This window comes from Chiloscyllium punctatum, chromosome 22 (assembly GCF_047496795.1).
Source record: "Chiloscyllium punctatum isolate Juve2018m chromosome 22, sChiPun1.3, whole genome shotgun sequence".
NCBI classification, from domain to species: domain Eukaryota; kingdom Metazoa; phylum Chordata; class Chondrichthyes; order Orectolobiformes; family Hemiscylliidae; genus Chiloscyllium; species Chiloscyllium punctatum.
In genome coordinates, this window is record NC_092760.1 from 87301681 (window position 1) to 87327042 (window position 25362).

General features: G+C 43.2%; 1 protein-coding gene across 16 annotated transcripts in view; it reads right to left on the bottom strand.

The window, feature by feature from the left end:
- The window catches only part of nav2a (neuron navigator 2a), a 1091104-nt gene that overhangs the window by 143224 nt on the left and 922518 nt on the right, over positions 1-25362 (bottom strand). For all 16 annotated transcript variants that reach the window (XM_072592781.1, XM_072592785.1, XM_072592776.1 and 13 more), the window contains one exon: positions 7220-7358. In XM_072592781.1, coding sequence (XP_072448882.1) covers positions 7220-7358 — 139 coding nt within the window. The remainder of the gene's footprint in view (positions 1-7219; positions 7359-25362) is intronic.

The window sequence follows — 25362 nt, forward strand, 5'->3', positions numbered from 1 at the left end:
CAAATAACATGCTCCTCTAGCTATTTAATTACAAGTGTGGGCAATGCAAGCCAGGTAGGTTAAAACAAAAGCTGGTGCTGCAGATGGTTTCCTATCTTTACAAAGATCTTTAACTGTTTTGCACCCTCAATCCATTTATAGCAATTATAAGTGGTACAGAATTCTCATCTGTAAGACAAACTGGATGTGGAATCAGGAACTATGAAATCTACAAAATAAAAACCAAAAGAACTGCAGGTGCTGTAAATCAGAAACAAAAACAGAAAAATGGCTGGAAAATCTCTGGCAACGTCTGTGAGAAATCAGAGTTAAATGTTTCAAGTTGAGTTCTGAGGAAGGGTCACTTGATCTGAAATATACGATTTGTAATTAGTTTATGTTCTTGAGCTAGACTTTTATTTCCTGCCTGATATGTCTGTTGCAAAGTAAGTCTGTGTTAAAACCTGCCCATCACTCTCTTCATGAGATGATATTGAAAATCTCTCACTTACTTGAAGTATGTGGAAGATATCTTTCATACCAGGATTTATAAATGTAGTACCTGTTAGTTCAAATGCAGGTACAACAAATAGGTAAGACATTCAAAAGGCAAGGTTTTGCCACCTTGAAGACTGAACTGCTTGACAGAAACAAATCAAGCATCATAACTGAGTGGGAAATTAGAGCAATGGCCATTTTCTCTATTTAGCAGTTTGGAAAATGTTTTGTTCAGTGCACATTTTATTGGACACTCAATCTTAAGCACCAGAATCTTTTTTTTTAAATGAGAGATTCTGGATCAATGCTTTCAGCACAACTGATAATAGCTTACTATGAAACTGCCCCAGAACCCTCCGATTACAGTAATGGATCAGAGAAATTTGGGGAATTTCCAGTGTTGAATGTATATAACATAATGCCGTATCACAATTTTGGTTCTTTTTACAAACTTATGAGTTTTTAAATGAAATAAAATTTTGCAGATGCTGGAAATCTAAAATAAACAAAGAAAATGCTGGAGAAACTCAGCAGGTCTGGCAGCATCTGTGGAGAAAGAAAGAGTTAATGTTTGGAGTCTGATATAACTCTTCTCAAATGGAATAAATGCTGTCACTTCTCTTTGGTATTTCTTGCAAATTATTCTAATGAGTGCAAGCCAAAAATCTTTGACAAAAATGTCCTTTTTCAGTAATTCTCAAGTTCTCTACTCCAAGTGACTGTATACATTTGTACACCAGACTGAACAGTATCTGTGGTTACTAACTCACTTGATTTATCTTTGAAAACAATCATTATTTTCCATTAAGTATAAAAGCATTCCATTTTCAGAGCGAACTGATAAGAATGCATTGTAGACTATCCAACATATGTTCCTGAAATAGCTTCCTCAATGTCCATTAATTGTACTTTTCACTGAATCTCTACTGTGTGTTCTATATCTTGCCATCAAGCATTTGAGCAGATTTAGATTGAGCAAATTTTTTTTAATAGTCTCCAGATTATGCAAAAATTATCCGACAAATGTAATACATTACCCAATAATATGAATCAAATAATGTCAGCCAATGTCCCATAAGTGAACAAATAGTTATCAGCAAAGTGAAAACTTGATGCCAAAATGGAAATATTATATCACTTTAATCAAATAATTAAATTGAGAGGCACAGACTGTAATTGAGAACAGACAATATTAAGCAAGCTTTTCTTTGGTGACAAAGCTACAGAAATTTCAACAAAATAGGAAAGGAACACTGCACCTTATAAATGGGATTGAAGTGCATATGAACTATTTTGAAGAATAGTTCAGATATTTGACAAAACAGTATACTTTTTTAAAAACAATCATCAAGTCATAAGGGTGTACAGGAATGAAAATGGCCTTTTGGCCCATTGTGGTCAGGGCCAGTCAAAGATAACTAGCTAACTATTCAAATCCCATTTTGAAGCACTTGGCCCTTAGCCTTGTGTGCCTTAAGTGCATAGCTAAATACTTTGTAAATATTATGAAAGTTTCTGACTCTACTATCTTTCCAGGCAGTGAATTCCAGATTCCCACCATCATCTGGGTGGAAAGAAGTTTCCTCACACCTCCTCTAAACCTCCAGTCCCTTATTTTAAATGTGTGCTCCAAGTCATTGATCTCTCTCTACCAAGAGGAACGGTTTCTTCACATCTACCCTTTCTATGCCCCTCATCATTTTATACAACTCGATTTTATCACCCCTCAGTCTCCTCTGTTCCAAGGAAAACAATCCCAGTCTGTCCAATCTCTCTTCATAACTGAAACCCTCCAGTCCTGGTAAATCTCTGCACCCTCTCCAATGCTATTACACTAGACAATAGGTGCAGGAGTAGGCCATTCTGCCCTTCGAGCTTGCACCACCATTCATTATGATCATGGCTGATCATCCTCAATCAGTATCCTGTTCCTGCCTTATCTCCATAACCCTTGATTCCACTATCCTTGAGAGCTCTATTCAACTCTTTATTAAACAAATCCAGAGACTGGGCCTCCACTGCCTTCTGGGGTAGAGCATTCCACACACCCACCACTCTCTGGGTGAAGAAGTTTCTCCTCATCTCTGTCCTAAATGGTCTACCCCTTATTTTTAAGATGTATAATCTTATACGTCTCAATCAGATCCCCTCTCAGTCTTCTAAACTCAAGGATATACAAGCCCATTCGCTCCAATCTTTCAACATAAGATAGTCCTGCCATTCCAGGAATTGACCTCATGAACCTACACTGCACTCCCTCCATAGCCAGAATGCCTTTCCTCAAATTTGGAGACCAGAACTGCACACCTATAAAGTGTGTGCAGCCTTCCTATAAAGTGAATTCTAGAACTATGCACTATATTCTCGCTGTGGCCTAACCAACTTCTCATACAGTTCCAACATCTCCTCCTTGCCCTTAAACTCTATGCCTGGGCTAATAAAGCCAAATACCCCATATATTTTCTTAACCAATTTATCCACACCATTTACACCAAGGTCCTTCTGACCTGCCTAGGGTGTTACCTTTCATCATCTATTCCCTTGCTCTGTATGTTCTGCCCAAGTGCATCACTTCTCATTTATCCGAATTGAATCCCACTTGCAACTCATCGTGCAGTGGTTAGCACTGCTGCCTCACAGTACCAGAGACCGGGTTCAATTCCCGCCTCAGGCGACTGACTGTGTGGAGTTTGCACATTCTCCCCGTGTCTGCGTGGGTTTCCTCCGGGTGCTCCAGTTTCCTCTCACAGTCCAAAAATGTGCAGGTTCAGTGAATTGGCCATGCTAAATTGCCCATAGTGTAAGGTGAAGGGAAAAATGTAGGGAAATGGGTCTGGGTGGGTTGCTCTTCGGAGGGTTGGTGTGGACTTCTTGGGCTGAAGGGCCTGTTTCCACAATGTAAGTAATCTAATCTAATCATTATTAACCAGAAAGCAAACCTAGGCTTCAAACCAAAGTTTCTATAATACAAACAAAATCAAAATACTGGGGTGCTGTAGATCTGAAATAAAAACAGTAAGTATTGGTGAAACTCAGAGCTGGCAGCATCTGTGGAGAGGGAAAGTGAGATAACATTTTGAGTGCGGTATGAATCTTGTTTAATGAACTCTGTTTCGCTTTCCTCAGGTGCTGCCAGACCTGAGTTTCTCCAGAAATTCCTCTTTCCATCATACAAGCACATTTTGGACTACAATTGGTGCCTTCTGTTGTTTTCACATGAGCACAGGTGGCATTGTTCTCCTTCCTACAAACAGAACCGCTACATCATACGTATTGCAACACAGTGATGAAAGCTCAGTACATTTTCAAATGTTATATATACTTACTCCAACTTCCATAATAGCTCAAAATGACCAACAGATTAGAAGCTAAAAGTTTGAAAATATTCGTTCATTTGTGAGGCCAAGGCACACAGGCGAAAGGCCAAGTGTTGGAAAATGGGATTAGAATTGTTGCATGGTTGTTTTTATGCAACACAGATGTGATGGGCATTTCTCTGTGCTGCTGAACTCCATGACTCGATGAAACTGACTGGTTTCCACAAAACAAATTTCGCAGTATAGTACCAGTTATAGCTCCCGAAGCAAGTAGCCTCAGGAGCCTTTGCCAGCCAGAGAACATACCAGATATGGAAGGTCACCTGTCAGGGTCAAAACAATCATCAATTAAATGCGAGTTACTGCCATGTCAGTGACTTAAATCCCTTCAAGCCAATGAAAATATCAAGCATACCCAAACCTTATTTCACAATTTTTAATAAAGATCTCACTGTGACTTGGATCAATTGAATGTCTATTGTCTGAACGATTTTTCAATTTCGAAGCTGCAACAGAATTTAACCTATCCAAAATGGGCGAAGTGTAACAAAATGTGATATGAATAAAGGTCATGCGAAGTTGTTAGATGCCACAACAGGGGAAACAAGAGTTGCAATGTGTCGCAGTTTCACAGTAAGATGCCAGACCAGAGAGAGCTGGTTAGGGAGGTGCAACCTGTGACTTGTTCTGCTTTAGATTGCATTTCACTGGATACAAGCTGGTTTATAGTTGTCTGCACCAATAAGTTGCTTCATACTTGTTTCATTAAGTGTTCCAAAATTAGTCATTCTTCACAAAAGTTCCATCTGCTAACCACTCATAGTGGCCATTTCTCTTTATACACTGTTCACAACACTTCATCTCTACCTTTTTATGACACTGAGTTTCCAACAACAAAACTGAAAACAATACTTTGACACGGTTGAAATATATAATTAGACTCCCAAACAGTGTACAATTTGTAGAATCCTATCACATGTATAATTGTAAGGAGAAACATTACTGTACTGTGAACTTTCACATCTCTCAAGACATGAATTTGCTTCTGAAACTTAAAGCAGCATCTCTACAGTGGCCCCATTCCAACATATGATTACCACATACTCTGGCCAATGAGCATTCGCAGAGTGGTGTTTTGGTACTGTCATTAAAAACACCAATCCAGCAGGTGAATTCCACGGAACACAGACACAATACAAACAATGACTTATGTTCAGAAACATGAAATATGATTTGCAAGATTGATTCCAGCATTGATCGGAGGATAGTTTGAAAACATTGAGACTGTTCTCCTTGAGAGATGAAGGTGAAGAGGGGAATTGTATGAGGTTTTCAAAATTGTGAGCAGGCCAAATAGGCTTCATGCTCATGAAATAAAGGAATGAAGATGGCATTGATTTAAAATGATATGCAAACAAGGCAAGGGCAAGGTGAAAAATAATTTTTTCACGTAGCGTGTAGTTAGGGTCTGGAATGCACCGCCTGGAAATGTGGTGGGGACAGGTTCAATTGAGGCATTCAAAAGAGAATGGGACAACTATTTTGATAGAAATAGTGTGCTGGGATACAGGAACAAGGCAGGCAATTGGGACGAGGGTGTAGAACCAGGGCAGACAGGATCGACTGAATGGCCTCCCTCTGTGTTGTAACAATTCTGTGACTGTGTGAACGTGAGTGAACTCCAGTAACAGCATGATGCCAGGTATCAAGGAACAGGCTCCTCATGGTCTCAGTAGCAGCTGCCTATTTGGCAGAATCCGGAAGGTGGAACCTGACAGATCCTGGTTGGTTAGTCAGATTGTGCTCAGACGTGAAACCAATCTATTCAGAGCAAGAGGATCATGAGTTACACTTGAGCTGTATTAGTACAGTAGCTGCCAAGCAACGTAGTGATAAGTAATTGAGTTTCTTGTATAGAAAGGGATTGGAGGAGTGAAGGGAATGGGAGAAGAGGCGCTACACTTCTGCTGGAAAGTGTGTAAACGCTGGATGAAAACAGAACTGGGCGATCAGATGCATTTCCACCACAGTTCAATAGCCTGAGTTCACATTCCCAAGGGTCCTGGGGAGGTGATATGCGAGTGGTATCATTTGTAAGTCCAGAAATCCAAGTAATGTCCTAGGGACCTACGTTCAATTCCTGCCATGGCTTCTGGTATAATTTTAATCAACTAAAATGTCTAGAATTAAGAGTCGAATGATAACCATTGCCAATTGTCAAGAAAAGCCAACTGGTTCACTCATGTCTTTTAGGGAAGGAAATCTTCTGCCCTTACCTGGTCTAGACTACTTGCAAATCCAGACCCACAGCAATGTGACTGACACTCAGCTACTGTGGACAATTAGGGATGGACAAAAAATGCTAGCCTAGCCAGCAACAAGTAAATCTCCTGAATGCATTAAATTATAAGACATAGCAATCGGTTATTCTCACAATGGCGTCACTTCCAAAAAGAGGAGCACTTTGTTGAGACTACAAACCTGACGTTTTTATTTCTCAAGTTTCCACGAGGTCTGACCAAAAAGGGACAGTGTCAAGCTTCCTGAGCTCTTGACCACAGAGTGTGGAAATATATTAAAGAGAGAATTTTAGACATGATTTCAAGAAATAAACTCTTCTGTTTAAATAATAAACAAATTGATTGTGAACATTCAATGTGTGACATGCAGAAAGGGACCATCTGTCCCATGACTTTGCCCTTTGCCTTTACTGAATGGTAAATAGTCATTCTCTTCAATACTGAGAGATGATTGGTTCAGTACAGTTTGAGGGTGACCAGCCCACAAGTGTGGGATGAGGTGAGGAGGCAGGGCCTTCCTCAACTACCACAGCCTGCACAGGGGCTGCACTTCACTGAACGAAGCCAAAAATAGCAGGTCTGAGAAGGCTCACCAGAATGATCCCCGGTGTGGAGGGATTGTCTCATGAGCAAAAGTTCAGCTGGTTGGGACTCTACTCACTGGTGTTTAGGAGAATGACAGGTGATCTCATCAAAACATAGAGGATTCTTAAGAGATTGACAAGGCAAATGCTGAGAGGATGTTTCCCTTAATGGGAGAGGCTAGGACCAGACAGTATAATTTCAACTTGAAGGTGTGCCAATTTAAGACTGACATTAAAAGGAATGTCTTCTCTCAGAGGGCTGAGAGTCTTTGGAACTCCTTGCTATAGCGAGCTGTGGAGCAGAGTCCTTATTTAAGACTGAGATAGATAGTTTCTTGATCAGTTTGGGAATCAAGGATTATGGAGAAAGTACAGGATAGTGGGCATGAGGAATGTCAGATCAGCCATGATGCTATTGAGTGATGGAGCAGGCTTGAGGAGCTGAACAGCCTACTGCCATTTCTATTTCTTACGGTCTTGTGTGTGGGAGAGGTCACAAGCCCTGATGTCCACAGGGCTGAATTGAGCTGATTCGCCTTACCTGGCTATCGGGGTTTTTGCGAGAGGTGGCTGGTGTGTTGGCATACGAGCTGATGGAAGAACTTGTGTTAATGTCGTCGGTGCTGAGGTTGTCTATTGTGTCGCTAATCCCACTGCTGACGGAACTGCTGTCATCCCAACTAAAGAGCAAAAACAAACACACGCCAATTAGAGCCACATGTTCCACAAACAAAACAGACAGCACCCTGCCATTCTTCCACGCTCATTTTCCAAGCAGCTTGCTGCCCACAGTGGGCTGCTCAGGGAGCTCTGTGGACATGAAGCAAATAAAGGACGCCATAAGCAAGCAAAGTGAAGTGGTACTTCATGAGACATGGGTAAACCATGTAATTCAAACACTTCTCACTTCATAACATATTTATTGCTTTCTAGAGTAAATTTATTCCAAGGAGGGGGCTCTGGCCCATGTCTTATGAACGTCAGAAAACTGCTTTGTGCAACGACTGTGCATTCTGGCAAACTTTTGCAACTTTGAACATGTAAAGTATGTAGTTCTTTAATGATCATTTGGGCACAAGGTAGTGGTTGGAGATTTTAAGAACTCAATGCTCAATGGCCCAGGGCATTGTTGTACCAATATTCAGAGCCATAGGGTGGCAGCATATAGTTGACTTTCTCTTAATTCTGCTCTCGAGAATCAGAGGTGACCTCACTGAGATATGTAATATTTTTAACAAGGCTGAACGAGGCAGGATCTTTGGAATGCTCATACTGTAGAGAAGCATGGGTGCCCAGTCAATGATTTTATTCGAGATTGAAGCTGCTGTCTTTTTTAACAATCTAGGAATTGAGGAATGTGAGATATTGTGGGAAAGTGGAGCTGGTGTAGAAGTTCAGCCCATTATTTTATCGAACAGCACAGTGGGCACTTCACCAAAAGATGAACTGAAGTGTGCAAGAACGGGTGGGAAGTCATTCGAGAGAGGGTTTCTGAAAAGCCACCTCTGCCAATTATTACAAGTGATCTATCTGTGTTTAGAATGAGGCCATCAAGACCCACAAAAAGAACCTGTGGCAAATACTATTTCTCAAATCGAGGAATGGTCTATAACCTGATCAAGACTCCCACTAGCATGACTTGAGCAGAAAGCTCCATTGGGTCAATTCAAACCCTTAAACTCTGTCTCTAGCTACACAATTGACATTGACACCAGTTAAATTACAATTACAGATGGCTGAAAAATGTCAGAAAATCTCAGCAAACTTCAGTTAAGTTTCCAAAAAAGAGCACGCACACATAAAATAATTTGGATTACGGTGTTGGACATAGATGTCCACTGATATCCTCTGGGCACAATTCCAGAAGCTGTGGATTTGAAACAGGAAATCTTCACTTAAGACACGGATATAAGTGAACATCAGCTGCTCTTCACTTCATGCCCAGTTTTGCACCTGCAATCACCTCCTCCAAAACCATGTCCTTGGAGCTACAGGAAGTCATGTATCAGCAGAATCAGTCAATAACTATTAGTATTAAAAAATAAATCTTGAATCTGCTGTTCTTCAAATTCTGCAGTGGAGTCCAGTATCTCTAGGTGAACAAGCGTATAACATTTTGTTTTAACATGGCACGGTGGTTCACAGCTCCAGGGGTTTGACTCAAGTCTCAGGCAATTGTGTGGAATTTGCACATTCTCCACACATCTGCATGGGTTCCCTCCAGATGCTCCAGTTTCCTCCCACCGTTAAAGATGTGCAGGTCAGGTGAATTGGCCATGCTAAATTGCCTGTAGTGTCCAGGGGTGTGTATGCTAGGTGCATTAGTCATGAGTAAATATAGGGTAGAGGAATGGGTTTGGGTAGGTTACTTTTTGGAGGGTTAGTGTGGACTTGTTGGGGCGAAGAGCTTGTTTCCACACTGTAGGGATTGTAATTCTTAAATTCTGTAATTCTTAACAGTCAGGGGTCCACCCACTTGTCTTTGAATAACTAAAAACGCAGTAATTTTACACCACCTTTTAAACTAATGCAAAGACCAGCTGTGCATATTATTTTGGAATGACTGAGCAAGGATAATGATTACCTATTGTCATGAGCAGGCCCAGCTATACGTGTTTCAACTTTTAACCTGAAATCTAGTCAAAGGCTTTGAAATGGGGCTATACTTTGAATACAAATTATACACAAAGATACTGCTGACAGGAGTTCAAACCAGTCTGTACTCCAGTTCCAATGCTATGCAAGATTCTGCATCTCAAAATCAATGAGCCAGCTTTGGCAACAAGTGAAATAAACACAAGGAAGGGTTAGAAATAATGCCAGATATGAAAGGTTTTAAGCAAATGCAAAATCAGCAAAAAGGAGGGGCAAGAATAAGGTAATACATCTCTAAGCTTGACAGGGTTATCAACGTGCTGGGATTGTCCTAATGTCTCCAGAAACAGAAGATTATTCTAGTTGTGCATCAGATTCCTCACTTTGGAATAGTGTTACTTCCTTGTTATAAGGCATAATGGGGATTCATTGATAATTATCCAATCAAAGGATCCAAGATTCTATTCATTCTCCAGTTGGTGGGTAATTGGTGAGGTGGATGTGGAGGTGTCAACAGTAAAACATTCAGGTGGCTAACCTTTCAGGAATATGCCCATTAAGAGTTGGCAACTCAGGCCACCCACATTGTTTCATTAAAGTTCAATTTTCCAGCTTATAAAACATCATTTCATTTTTCTATGAAGCCTTGCTACCTCAAGGTGAAATTCAGTGAAACTAAAATGCTTTCCGACAAATGGTGGAAGTATGAAATAAAACTGATACAACCAGGTGGGAAGGAGGTGGGGGGGGGGGGGGGGGGGGGGAGGTGGGATCAGATCCCCTTGATCAACTGTAGCAAATAGTTTTCATTCTATGCAGCACACAGCTGAAGATAAAGTTGCCATAGTCCAGCAGACCATAGGCTCCTCTCTCATTCAAAGGAAATCACTCATGGTGGTTTAACCTAAAGGTCACTGTGTCTCAGGTGAGGGGTTAGGTTGAGAAGGAGAATCCTACATGATAACCTCAGCTAATGAGGAAACTGAAAGCATGTTGTTGGTGTCACTCTGCATCACCAACCAGCCGTCTAATCAACTGAGCTAAACTGATGCCTTAACACGCAGGTATATCACAATTCAATCAAAACATGGTTCACTACATCAAAATGAAGGAACCATCAAGGTTTTCTGTAGTGAAAGTAAGTTGATGTCTATTGCCTACTAACCCTAAGCAAAATCATAAAATGCACAAATCAGACAGATACCCAAACACAGGTAAAAAGCTTCAGAAAGGAAAATGCATCTGGGACAGACTGGAAGAATGAAAGCTATGTAGGTGAAAAGGCCTTAGAGTTTTGAATGTTAGACTTTAACCTGAGAGCACAATTGTTAAGGTTGCCTTATATACCTAGCAGCAGCAAAAGCTGTAGATATCATAGAGTTCTTGATGAATGGCTATTTCTCAATCTGGCTTTTTCTTTAGGCATTGGATCCAAGAGGCTTAGAAAAACAGGCCAGGAGGGAGTCTTCCAATCCTTATTGTTCCTCATTAATGCTTCTTTTTCTTTGTCTGCTACTGTGCCAAACAGCAACTGAAATATAGTTAATTTTTGCATTACCGAGTCTGACTCCATTGTCTTTCCAAACTGGATAGTTCCAGGTAACCCTTTCGTCTCTAATTAGTATACCTTCTTACACTCATGTAAATTACATCAGGTTTCCTGAAGCCTGACATAATTCACAGGTATCTTTAAATGAAATGGTGATTCCAGTTCAAACAGATTTATTTATTCCAGCCAGATTCCCTGAATCCATGGCCAAGTGATTTCTATGGCCATTATAGGTCTGTGTCTGACTTTCTGAAACTATCTTAGTGTACGGGACGATTCAGGGCTTAGGACCAGACGATGGAAGTTGAAAATTGATAAATCCATATTTTATCACTGTTGTGACAAAACAGAATCCATACTGTATGGAAACAGGCCATTCGGCCTGTCAAATCCACACTGCTCCTCTACCCTATCATTGTAACCTTGCAACTCCCATGGCTAATCCACCTAGCCTGCACATCTTTGGACTGTGGGAGGAAACCAAAGGAAACCAATGCAGACACAAAGAGAATGTGCAAACTCTACATAGACAGTTGCTCAAGGGTAGAATCGAACCCAGGTCCCTGGGCACTGAGAGGTAGCAGTGTCAACTACTGTGTTCCTGTGTGCAAGTACTCAGCAGGTCTGTCAGTATTAGTGAAGCAGATTAATATATATAGTCATAAAAGATTAACTCTCTCTCTCATCACACAGGTGCGACATGTTTGTCAAATATTTCTGCCATTTTATTTTGGATTTCCAACGTTCTCAATTGTTTCACTTTTGCTCAAACCTTTACAAATATTCATTCACTAACTTATTGTGTGCATACAACTTAAACCGAGCAACACAAACTCACAAATGGCTCACCTTCATATTGTGTGACTAATTGATACCTTCTTTTTTTGAACAGTGCAGTGAAAAGTCGTACAGCCGACATTGGTATGATAGGTTTACTTACAGTTATAAAAGAGTCTCAGAGATTTTCTCTGACCTCTTTCAAGTTATAATTCCAAAGGAGGATTCTGGCATATTGGTTACGCTTTGCAGAGACTACACTGACTGCTCGAAGGTTCTGAGTACTAAACTGGAAACCAAAAGCCATTCTTCAAAAATGTACAACCTCACTCCCCAGAAATGAAAGTCCTGAGCTAATGGAGCTACAATGCCTTTGAAATACTATCATGAGAACCATACCACACTTCCTCAAGAGATTTCATTTTTATGGCATGATAAATTTGAAAGCAGTAACCTTAAAAGGAGTTATGTGTAAAAGAATTTTGAACCTGCAAGAATTAAGGACTTTTAACCCTTAACTCAAGTGACTTAATATTAAGGAAATCCTCAGTTTCCTTCAGAGTGTAGGATTCCAACTAAACAAATAAAACCAAAGAACTGGGGGTGCAGGAAATCAGAAACAAAATCGGAAATTGCTAGAAATTCTCAGCATCTGTGGAGAGAAGGCAGGGTTAATGTTTTGGGTCCTGTGACTCTTCTTCAGAACTAATTGTAAAGAGAAAATTATTGGTATATAAACTGGTGCTGGAAGAGCACTCGGATGCTGCCTGAACTGCTGTGCTCTTCCGGAACCACTAATCCAAAATCTGGTTTCCAGCATCTTCAGTCATTGTTGTTACCTGGTATATAAACTGGACAAGCAGTGGGCGGGCAGGTGACAGAGATGGATGGGGCAAACAATAGGTGGAGATGGAGACCAGGGAGAGAACAACAGATGAGCAGACAACTGTGAACTAGGACCCCAACTCTTGTGGGGGAGGGACAGTATTGAGTTCGGTCGTCAATGAAGGAAGCAATGACTAATTATTTAATAAAATCTAGTCTTCTGTGGCAAACAGGAACAGAAATTGCTGGAGAAACTCAGCAGGTCTGGCAGTATCTGTGGAGTGAAAACAGATAGGACGAGGAGAATGTGCATTGTCCGAAACGTTGATTCTCCTGCTCCTCAGATGCTGCCTGACCTGCTGTGCTTTTCCAGCACCACACTCTCAACTCCAAACTCCACACAGTCACGTCCAGTGACCCTTCGTCAGAAGTGAAAGCAGCAAGGAAAAGGTGGCACTTATGCTGATGTCAGGTGATTGGGGAGGGAAAATGGATTATGCAGATAGGCGTAAATGGAGCCCAGAGAGAGAGAGAGAGAAACAAGGGTAGGAAGACAAAGGGACTGTTGATAGTAAGCCAAGGAAGAAGAGAAACTAGTCAGGTAAGAATAGGAACTATGAGTGGGTGAAAATGGGTTGGCTGTACTGACAGTAACCCATTTCATGACAGGACCTGGGGTTGTATGGGGAGGTAGGTAACATGCTCTGAAACTGTTAAACCCAACACTGAGTCCTAAAAGCCATCTTCTACTAAATTGCCCCCTCATCTTCGTTCTGCCTGCACCAATATAAATGGACGGGTAAAAAAATGTGAAAACCTGGGAATCCACCCACCACCTCAGCAAACAGCACCTGCAGCAAGGTGTGAGGGTCCAGTACTGGGCTATTTAATTAACTCTGGACTGGAGGGAAATCACCCTCAATTCCAAGGAGCTGCCTGTGAGAAAGCGAGAGGGAGGGAAGGTAATATTCTCCCTGTTGCCTCATAGTCAACTGCCGCATGGATCGATACAATGGCACAGCACAAGATACTGACATTCAGCCCATCACAGCTCTGCTATAATGTGCCGATTGTCAATCTTCCTTACTGGGAATTGCAGTCATCTCCATTTAGCAGCTGCCCACTGATTTGATGAGAAAAGCCTTGCTTTATGAGACCGTGTTACAGCACTGGTGTGTTCTGTGCAATTAGCCACCTGAAGATTCAGGGATTTGGGTAATTTCACCTCCTCTTCCTCTGCCCCCTCCCCCCACCCCCTCCCCCCCCCCTCCCCCCACCCCCTCCCCCCCACCCCCTCCCCTCCCCCCCACACCCTCCCCTCCCCCCACCCCCTCCCCCCTCCCCACCCCCTCCCCCCTCACCTCTCTCCCCTTCCCCCCCTCCCCGCCTCTCCCCTTCCCCCCCTCCCCCCCTCCTCTCCCCTCCCCCCCTCCCCTCCCCTCCCCCCTCTCCCCTTCCACCCCCTCTCCCCTTCCCCCCATCTCCCCTCCCCTTCCCCCTCTCCCCTCCCCTTCCCCCTCTCCCCTCCCCTTCCCCCTCTCCCCTCCCCTCCCCTCCCCTCCCCTCCCCTCCCCCCCTCCCCTCCTCCTCTCCCCCCCCTCCCCTCCCCCCCCTCCCCTCTCCCCTCCCCCCCCCCCCCACCCCAACGACTGTAGGTATTGACATCCCCTGGAATATGGCAGCATCTTGTTCACCTTACTCTAGCTCTTTGACCACATCATCATATATCAGCTGTGACCCCAGTCAGAGGTCAGGATTTTACATGGTGTGAGAAACAGCTGTCCACTGTCCCTACCACTGTCAGGAATGAAGTCACGAGTGCATCAGTCAATTAATTGCCCAATGTCAGGGAGTTCAGCCCCTTTAATGATCAAGCCTTTGCCCTTTAATGGATATGGCTTTGTCTCTAAACAGAGTGCCATTAGCTCCTCAGTCATAGCAGTGCCACCAAGAGCAGTGACTGTTGCTGGGTCTGAAGCCAGACAGGATTGGCCATTAAGAAGGAAGCAATGAAATGAAGACAGGTGAGCGGCAGGCTCATGGGTGGGAGGATTGACCAATCCCTCCAGGGCCGGGGCAGGAGGGCTCTTTTCCTCCAAGCTCACCATGGTTCAGCCAACAGAGAGGAGGTCTCCCCACATTGAGAAGAGCTCACCCTCCTCTGTAAAACAGCAGCAGGACTGGCTGAAAGGCAAGACAGGTATCCAGCAGCATCTCTGCTGCTGGCAGTGGGGAAAAGAAAAGGTTAACATTGCCACATCCCACCCAACGTTATTCCCAAACACCCATTCCTCCGAACAGATATACCAACTGCTATTCCAGCCATTTTGTCAAGGGGAGCATCACAGCAAACAATGCTCCCTGCATGCATAAAATAACAGGGAGTTCAGCACCCCCCCTCCATCCCACCTCTCCACTTTCCTAATTGACTAATGATGAACCCAGAGGGAGAGGGATGATAAGTGGATCAAATCCATCACCTTCCAGTTTGGCATGGCTCAGAATCCCTCTCTCACTACACACCCCAGGTCATCTCCTCTTAGAAGGGCTGATGCCCGAAACGTCGATTCTCCTGTTCCTTGGATGCTGCCTGACCTGCTGCGCTTTTCCAGCAACACATTTTCAGTTTATGGATCAGAATCAATTGTATCTTTTCCATTCCAAAACACTAACAATTTGCTCCCATTTTTTTGAAAAATTCAAGAGACTTGTGGGTATTTGTGCCATGGGGCCTAGACATCTTTGGAATTTCTCCTCATCTGCAGAAGCTGTTCAGCAATTCTTTGTGGGAATTATGGCTTGGGTGAATAAAGTGGATTTTTACAATCATCCTTCAATACAGTACATGTAGGTCAAAGCTGTTCAACAACGTGAGAAACAAACAAGAGCTGTCCAATTCTTAACCCTTGACAAATTTAAATACAACTCCAGAAGCCTGAGTCTTTACTGGAACAGTACGTGAAAAACTTTTCTTTTGCAAAGTAATTAAAAAGTTCACTGAAACAGCAATAAATGAATGAGTCAAAGCTTCATGAGCCAAGAAACTGCAAAAGCAACTTATTGTTTGCCTGAGCTACTTCAGACGGAGTTTCACATTTTTCTTTAAGTACAGAAGTGCTTTAAGTAAAACTCAATGTCCTTTCATGTGGGCATTTTACCACATCTAGATCCACACACACATAGCCTGGAGCTTTCTCTATTCCATTACAGGTGTTCACTTATTCAGCCAAACCCTGCCACTGTTCCTTTGTTGTGGGAGCTCAGTTCCTATTTGACTACACACGGGTGTGACAATCCAAATGCTCTGTTTTTGTTGCACTTGCTTTTGCATTTCTGAAGTCTTCATGTTATTTTGCCTCTGTTGCCTTTTTGACAGTAACATTCATAAAGCAAAATACAGTAGACATATATCTATTTCTGTTCTGGATTGCTGCAATGTTCTAGTACAGGATTGGCAGTTCAACATTCCAGGCTGTACATGTTGCAGGCAAGATAGAGAGGGATGGAAAAGCGATGTAAGAATTGCATTACTGACTAATGAGAATGTCACAGCTGCAGTTGGAGGGTTTATCCTGTGAAGCCATGTGGATAGAATTCAGGAATAAGGAAGGTGCAATCACCATGGTGGCATTATACTGTAGGCCTCCCAATAGCCAGTGGGAGATATAGATATGGAATCAGATCATGGGAAGATGTAAAAACAGCAGGGTTGTTGTAGTGGGTGATTTTAATTTTCCCAGTGTTGACTGGGACATCCTGAGTGCCAGAGGCTTAGGTAGGGCGGAATTTGTGAGGTGCTTACAGCAGGATTTCTTGAAATAATATGTACATAGTCCAACAAGGAAAAAGGCCACATCAGACCTTGCACGAGTCATTAAAGTTTCAGCTGGGTACCATTTTGTGAACAGTGATCATAATTCTGTAAGTTTTAAGACAGTTATAAATAATGATAAGACTAGTCCTTGGATGAAAGTGCTTAATTAGGGGAAGGCTAATTAAAACTGTATTAGGCAGGAACTGGAGAAATTAGTTTGGGGGCAGCACTTTGACGGTAAATCTACATCTGACATTTTGGAATCTTTTAAATGCCAGTTGATCAGAGCTTAGAGCCAGCATGTTTCAATGAAGATGAAAACTAAGGTTTGGAAACCTGGATGACAAGATGACAAATTACCTTCCCCCCAACCCCATCTCCCTCCCATTTATCCCTGGCGCACAAGCTCATTCCTGATGAAGGGATTTTGCCCAAAACGTCAATTCTCCTGCTCCTCGGATACAGGAAAAAACTTAAGCAAGGAAGTCAAAGGGCTAAAAGGGGCCATTAAATGTCCTTGGTAGATAGGATGAAGGAGAATCCCAAGGCATTTTTTGTGTATATCAGAAGCAAGAAGATAATTAAGGAGAAGGTAAATTCACTCATGGACAAAGAAGGGAATTTATGCATGGAGCCAAAAGATGTGGGTGAGCCTTGTCTCACAAATTTGAATGACCTTTTGAGGAAGTGACAAAGGTGATTGATGAGGGTAGGGCAATGGATGGTGTTTATAGAGGGTAGTTGTGAAGGGTTGTTTTACTGACTGGAGACCTATGGCCAGTGATGTTCCTCAATGATCGGTGCTGAGGCCTCTGTTGTTTCTAATATATATAAATGATTTAGTTGAAAGTGTAGGTGGTCAGGTTAGGTCTGATTAATAATTTTGCAGAGAACACGAAAGTTGGTTGAGTTGTGCATACTGAGGAAGGAGGATATAGATCAGTTGGAAAGTTGGGCACGGAAATAGCAGATGGAGTTGAGTCCAGACAAGTGGTACATTTTGGGAGGTCAAATACAAGAGGAAAGTATACAGTACAAGACAGAACAAGATAATGTGGTAAAGAAGGCGTATGGCAGGCTTGCCTTCATTGGTTGGGAACTGAGTATGAAAGTTTGCAGTTATGTTGAAGCTGTATAAAACTTCAGTTAAGCCGCATGACGTATCATGTGCAGTTCTGCTTGGAAGAACGTGGAGGCTTTTGAGAGGGTGAAAACGAGATTTACCAGGATGTTGCCTAGTATGGAGAGTATTAGCTATCGGGAGAGGTTGAACAAACTTGGATTGTTTTCACTAGAGAATCAGAAGCTGAGGGGCAACATAATAAAAGTATATAAAATTATAAGAAGCATGGGTGGGGTGGATAGTCAGAGTCTGTTTCACAGAGTGAAAGTGTCAAATATTAATGGGCATTGAGTCATAGAGATATACAGGAAACAGACCCTTCGGTCCAACTCATTCACGTGGACCAGATATCCTAAACTGATCTGGCCCATTTGCCAACAGTTTGCCCATATTTCTCTCAAACATTCCTATTCATATACCCATCCAGATGCCTTTTAAATGCTGTCATTGTACCAGCTTCCACTGCTTCCTCTAGCAGTTGACTCCATACACACACCACCCTTTGCTTGAAAAGGTTGCCCCTCAGGTCCCTTTTAAATCTTTCCCCTCTCACCTATAACTGATGCTCTCCTCTATCCTGGGGAAAAGACCTGGGCTATTCACTCTCTCCAAGCCCCTCATGATCTTATAAATCTCGATAAGTTCACCCCACAACCTTCTATGCCCCGGGGAAAAAAAGCCCCAGCCTATTAAACCTCTCCTTATAGCTCAAACCCTCCAACTCTGGCAACATCCTTGTTAATCTTTTGTGGAACCTTTCAAGTTTAACACGATCTTTCCTACAGCAGGGAGACCAGAATTGGATGCAGCATTCCAATCGTGGCCTAACCAATGTCCTGTACGTTGTACCATGGGAGGAGAAAAGTTTAAAGGAGATGTGCAAGGAAAGTTTTTTTTACAAAGAGGGCGGTAGGTCCCTGGAATGCATTTCCAGGAGACGTAGTAGAAGCAGATACATTAGCAACGTCTAAGAGACATTTGGACATGAACAGACAGGAAATAAAGGGATATGGACCACATGCAGGCAGATAGGGTTAGTTTAGAATGGCATTATGGTTGGCACAGGAATGGTGGGCCGAAGGGCCTGTTCCTATGCTGATTTGTTCTTTGGTCGATGAAGCTTAAAGCAAGTGGAAAATTTCCTGTACACAAAAAGCAGGACAAGTTCAACCCAGCAAATTACTACCCATCAGTCTACTCTCGATCATCAGTAAAATGATGAACAATGTCATCACCTGTTCAGGGACGTTCAGTTTGGGTTCTGCAAGGGTCACTCAGCTCCTGACAATACAGCCTTGGTTAAAACATGGACAAAACAGCTGAATTCCAGAGGGGAGGGAAGAGTGACAGCCCTTGACATCAAGGCCATATTCCAGTGAGGCATCAAGGTGCACTGGCAAAACTGGAACCATTAGGTACCAAGTGGAAAACTCCCCGCTGGTTGAAGTCATACCTGGCACACGGGAAGATGGTTGTGGTTGTTGGAGGTCAGTCATCTCAGCTACAGGACATCTCTGCAGGAGTTTGTCAAGGTAATGTCCTAGATCTAACCACCTTCAGTTGCTTCATCAATGACCTTCCTCTATCTTAAGGGCAGATGTTCACCAACGATAGCACAACGTTCAGCACCATTTGTGACTGCTTAGATACTGAATCAGCCCATGCTCAAATGCAACAAGATCTGGACAATATCCAGTCTTGGGCAAGTGACAAGTAAAGTTTGCACAACAAATGCCAGGCAATGACCATCTCCAATAAGGGACAATACCATACCTGATATTCAACAGTGTTACCATTACTGAATTCCCCACCATCAATAACCTGGGGGCTAGTATACACCAGGAACTCAACTGGATTCACCACATAAGCACAATGGCCCAAGGTTTGTGTAAAGATCTGTAGTTCGAGAGCTGGTTGTTGTAGATATGGGTATGTTCGCAGAGCTGGGAAACTGATTTGCTGACATTCCATCCCCTGTCTCGGTGACACCTTCAGTGCTTTGGAGCCTCTTGTGAAGTGCTGCAGCACTGTGTCTTCTGGAGTTTATTTGGTTATGTTCTAGAAGACACTGGAAGCAGCAGGAACAGAACCAAATAAATTCCAGTAGACACAGTAAAGCGGTACTTCACAGGAGGCTCCAAAGCACTGAATATGTCACCGAGACAGGGGACCAAACATCTTCAAATCAACTTCCCAGCTCGGCAAACATACCCACAACTACGACACAATGGCTACATGACCAGGTCAGAGGCTCATACAGTGGCAAGTATTCCCATTCCACTGGACCTTGTCCACTAGCCACAAGAATAGAATCCGTACAGTGTGGAAACAGGCCATTCTGCCCAAGTCCAACTGACCCTCTGAAGAGTATCCCACCCAGACCCATTCCCTTATCCTATTACTCAGCCTATCCCCTGAATAATGCAACTAACCTACACATCCCTGAGCACTACGGGCAATTTAGCATGGCCAATTCACCTGACCTGTACATCTTTGGACTGTGGGAGGAAACCGGAGCGCTCAAAGGAAACCCACACAGACTGGGGGAGAATGTGCTACCACCATACAGACAGCTGCCTGAGGGTGGATTCGAACCAGGGTCCCTGGCTCTGTGAGGCAGCATGCTAACCACTGAGCCACCATGCTGCCAAGTCAGGATGTGACGGAATACCCACCTTTTGCCTGGATGGGTGCAGTGGCAGCAACACTCAAGAAGCTTGACACCATCCAGGACAATACAGATCACTTGATTCGCACTATATCCACAAATATAGACTTCCACCCATCACCTATGCTCAGTAGCAGCAGTGAGTGCTATCTACAAGATGCACTGCAGAAACTCACCAAAGGGGCGGCATGGTGGCTCAGTGGTTAGCACTGCCGCCTCACAGCGCCAGGATCCCAGGTTTGATTCCAGCCTCGGGCGACTGTGTGGAGTTTGCACATTCTCCCTGTGTCTGCGTGGGTTTCCTCTGAGTGCTCCGATTTCCTCTCGCAGTCCAAAGATATGCAGGTTAGGTGAATTGGCCATGTTAAGTTGCCCATAGTGTTCGGTGCATTAGTCAGAGGGTAATGGGTCTGGATGGGTTACTCTTCGGAGAGTTGGTGTGGACTGGTTGGGCCGAAGGGCCTGTTTCCACACTGTGGGAAATCTAATCTAATCCTTAGGCAAAACTTTCCAAAATCACAATGACTTCCATCTAGAAGGGCAAGGGCAACAGATAATTGGTAACATTATCACATGCAATTCCCTTCTCAGCCACTCACCATCCTGACTTGGAAATATCTCATTGTTACTTCACTGTTGCTGTGTTAAAATCCTGGACTTTCCTGCCTAATGGCATTATATTCAAACTACTGCATGTGGACTGCAGTGGTTCCAAAAGACAGCTTACCATCACATTCTCCAGGGCAACTAGGAGCCAGCAATAAATGCAGGCCAGCCAGCAATACCCGTCTCCCGTAAGTAAATTAAAAATAAATTGAGTTCCATAACTTCAGAATACAACCTCTGTAATCCATTTCTCTCCCAGCTGTGTTTTGTTTGTGTCTTGTTGACTTTGCTCTCAGGCTGGGCAGACTCATTTTCTACTTTTCACATCTTCATTTGCACCAGTTTGACATCTCAATCTCTCCTTTATCACCATTATCACTCACATTATCCTTTGCCCTGGACACTCATAACCTGCTACATCTGCTCCGCCATCCTCCCTATCAATGGCAGAAAAAAAAACTATTTTCCAGTTCCTTTTGGTTCTGAAGATGAGTCTAACCAGGTGTTGCTTTCTCCACAGTTACAAGACCCGCTGAGTTTCTCCAGAAACTTTCTGTTTTTATTACCGATTTCTAACACCAGCAGTATTTCGCTTTCATTACACAGTAGACAGACAATGAATCATAAATCGTTTGTTTGCTTTCACATATTAAGCAGCAGGTTATGATGGCAGTCTTTAACATGAACACCATCCACATTTGTGTGACTAGCATTACAGTTAATCAACATTAACCATCCTTTTACCCCAGACTGGGTAAGGATGGCAGATTTCCAAACCCGAAAGGGAATCAGTAAAATTGATGGATTTCCACCAACAATGGACAAAGAGTCACCGAACTTGAAACTTGAACTTTGCTTTCTCCACACAGATGATGAGCCAGACGAATGGAGTTTCTCCAGCAATTTCAGTTTTTGTTTCAGATCGCCACCATTCACCATTTTTTGTTTTATTTACTGTTTAATTCTCATTGGTTTTAATTTTAATTGAGTTCAAATTTCACTACCTGCAATGACAGGACTCAAACCAGTGTCCCCACAACATTACCTGGGTTTCTGAATTCCTGGTACAGTGATAAAATCACCCGGCTATCTGGGCAAATGCCTCTTCATAAAAGAGAAAAGAAGCCTTATCACTATGACAATGCGACATTGTACATTTCTCAGGACTTTGCTCATTGTGTTGTGAGAAATTCCTGATATCAGACAACTCTAAATTAACCACATAGGTCAGTCTGTGTGTGTGCGCGCGTGCCTGTGTGTGTGTGTTTGTGTGTGTGTGTGCGTGCCTGTGTGTGTGTGTGCGTGCCTGTGTGCGTGCGTGTGCGTGAGTGTGTGTGTGTGTGTGTTTTGTGCGTGATCTCTGAGGTATCCCTTAGTGTGTGTTCCAGCTGGGGTAGGCAGCACCAGTGGCTATACCGAATCCACCTCACATCTATTGTTTCTCTTCCCAATCTTCAGTGACACTGGTCTTGGGAGTGAAGCCACTGGTGCCAGTGTCATCAGTGCCTGACCTCATTACAGCCCGGATCACAAGTGATCACAACCTCTGAGTCGGGAATCTCATAAACCAGACAATAACGTTAGGATTAGAAATCCCCAAAACATCGATTTTATAGGATTCCAGTCAAATTTCAGTCAGTACTGACACCGACCAAGAGCTTGCACACATCTCCTTAGCGGGTCTCAGCAAGTTGACACGTGGACAAGAACATTCAGAATCAGCAGATTGAGCTTTTCCTCCGCATCCACAACAAAACTAATTTACATTCACAACTGTACTTTGCATAACCTCAACGAAACAATTAAAGCTCTGAGACAAACAGACATTGTGGAGAGAAAACAGAGCTAATGATTCAAGTCCTGTGACCCTTCTTCAGATTCTGTCAGACTGCTGAGTTTCTCCAGAAATTTCTGTTTCTTTTGTTTTTTATTTGTTCGATTCAGATTTGCAGTTCCCCATTTTAATTAAATCCCTGGAGTAGTTTTGTGGCACTTGTCTTGAAAGGTTGGAGTGGTGCCATTTACAAATTCAAAACGTAGCTTCCAGAAAAATGGCCTTGTTAAAAAAAAAGGGAACTAATTTGAGGCAAAGGGTAGTTAAAACCACAAGGAATTGAAGGTGAAAATGAACACCACAAACAGGATCCCTACTGTTGGGGGGAGGATGGTGGGGGCAGGGAGAGGGTGAAGTCACGGTGGTGGGAATGGGGGAGGTGTTTGGTTATTGTCTCAGCTACAGTTCCTCACAGTTTGTCTCCTGCGAGTGTAATCTGAGCTCTTGGTAAACCCTGTGGATAGCAGAGGTAGAAAGATCATGCTACAACAGAACCACTCTGGCAACAGAATCTACGACAATACAAACTGTATCAGAAAAACAGGACAACAGGCCTGCTCTGCTCAATTACTGCTGCAGCCACACAAAACATGAATTCTGACAATTCCTATAATAATTAGAAGCTACAAAGTATGGTCCACTTTGTTCGGCTGGGAAGAGGGAGGCCGTTCTGCAGTGGTAAAGTCACTGAATTAGCAATCACGGGGAGGCTTGTTAATATTATCTGCCAGAATATTCATCTCAAGACCCAGCTAATATTCTGTGAAGAGTTTCCTCATTTTACCTCAGTTCCAACCTTCCAGCTCAGCACTGTCCCCATGACCTGTCCTACCTGCCAATCTCTCTTCCCACCTATCCACTCCGCCCTCCCCTCTGACATATCACCTTCATCCCCACCCCCATTCACCTACTGTACTCTTTGCTACCTTCCCCCACCCTCCTCTCTGACCTATCACCTCCATCCCCACCCCCATTCATCTATTGTACTCTTTGCTACCTTCCCCCACCCTCCATTCTGACCTATCACCTCCATTCCCACCCCCATTCATCTCTTGTACTCTTTCCTATCTTCTCCCCTGCCCCCCCTCCCTCATTTATCTCTCCACCCTGGAGGCTTCCTGCTTCTATTCCTGATGAAGGGTTTTTGCCCGAAACGTCGATTTTCCTGCTCCTTAGCTGCTGCCTGACCTGCTGTGCTTTTCCAGCACCACTCTGATTTAAACTCTGGTTTCCAGCATCTGCAGTCTTTACTTTTGCCTAATATTCTGGGAAACCTATGTTTCAATCCTGCCACTCTTGGGACAACATTTATTGCACATCCTTTAAGCCTTTGGTAAGGTGATGGTGACCTGCCTTCTTGAACTGATGCAGTGCCTGTAGAATTTGAAGTCAATAAAAAAAAGTCTGGAATTATGAATCTAATGATGATCATGAAACCTATTGATCGTTGGAAAACCCATCTGGTCCCTTTAGGGAAGGAAACTGCCATCCTTACCTGGTCTGGCCTACATGTAACTCCAGACACACAGCAATGCGGTTGACTCTTAACTGCCTTCTGGACAATTAGGGATGGGCACTAAATGCTGACCTAGCCACCTGCATCCCATTAACAAATTTTAAGAAATCAGAAGTCCAGCAGATTTGACATAAACCATTAGGAATTTCTTTGTTCCCTGCAGAGGATCAGTATTGATCCAGTCCTCATTTGAGCACATTTTGGATCACAAACTAGATTTCAAATCCAAAACTCAGGTCTTCCCGAATTTGGTGCCAACTATGAAGTTCTCTGAGTTAACCCATTTGGTAAATGCAGTGCATTTTCTTTCTAATTGGTGTAATTTTGCATGGGTATTTGTTTGCATAGGCACATTGGAAGCCTTTAGCTCTTGTCAAAGCTCCTGGAAAGCACCCCAAGTTTTACATGTTGCATAATCGTATCTTTCTCTTTGGACCATCTCTTGGGGTCAAGGCTGCTGTGCCTCCACCCCAGTTCAATGGCTTCTGAGGTGGCCGTTAAATCCCAAGGTGACTGGGCCACATGTTGGGTATGATGACCCTTGAAGGCACCAGCTGGGGTGTGGGTGTGCATTCCCTGATGCTTCACCTTTGCATGTTCCTGATGAAGTCTCTCAATGCATGGTGGCAGCTGTGGCTGAGGGGCTAGTGAACTTGCCTCTGGACCAGTAGTCTGTCAAATTGAGTCTCCACACCAGAGACCTGAAACCAAATACTGAGGCCAACTCTCCAGAGGAGCACCGGTGGTGGTGGGTTGGTTGGGGGGGGGGGGGGGGGGGGGGGGTAGTGCTGATTTTTGGTAAGTGGTTAAACCAAGCACTAATCTGTATTCTCCTATTTTTAAACTTCAAATGAATTACATTGGGTTAAATAGCCCCTGAGGGAGCACTGTAACAAAAAATACAAACAAACAATCAAAGGAAACTCACACAAGAGGAACAGAGACTTATCAAAATCAGAATAACTTTCTCCCAAGTGATGATGCATTCCGGCAGCACTCCCCTCCTCCCCCAGTGTAAAAGATGACATTGTACTATTTTGAACCGAGCTGGAGCATGATCCACAGTGTCCCTCTATCACTATTGCAGGGTTCTGATTATCTGGCCAAATCACATTTGTGTCTGCAAAGTGCTTGCTGAGGGTCCTATCTTAAAACAGTGAGTTAAAGATGCTTTATTCGCTGTAAAACACTTTGGGGCATTCCAAACTCATGAAAGGTGCAAGATATTTTATATGCACTGCATTCATATCTGAGCATGAGAATGAAACATTCGTTGTTTGTTCACTGGAACTGTCGGAAAATACAAATTTTAATGTTTGTTTCTCCATATTCAAAGACAGCACAGAATTGAATTGCTCTAGTGACTACATAGATATC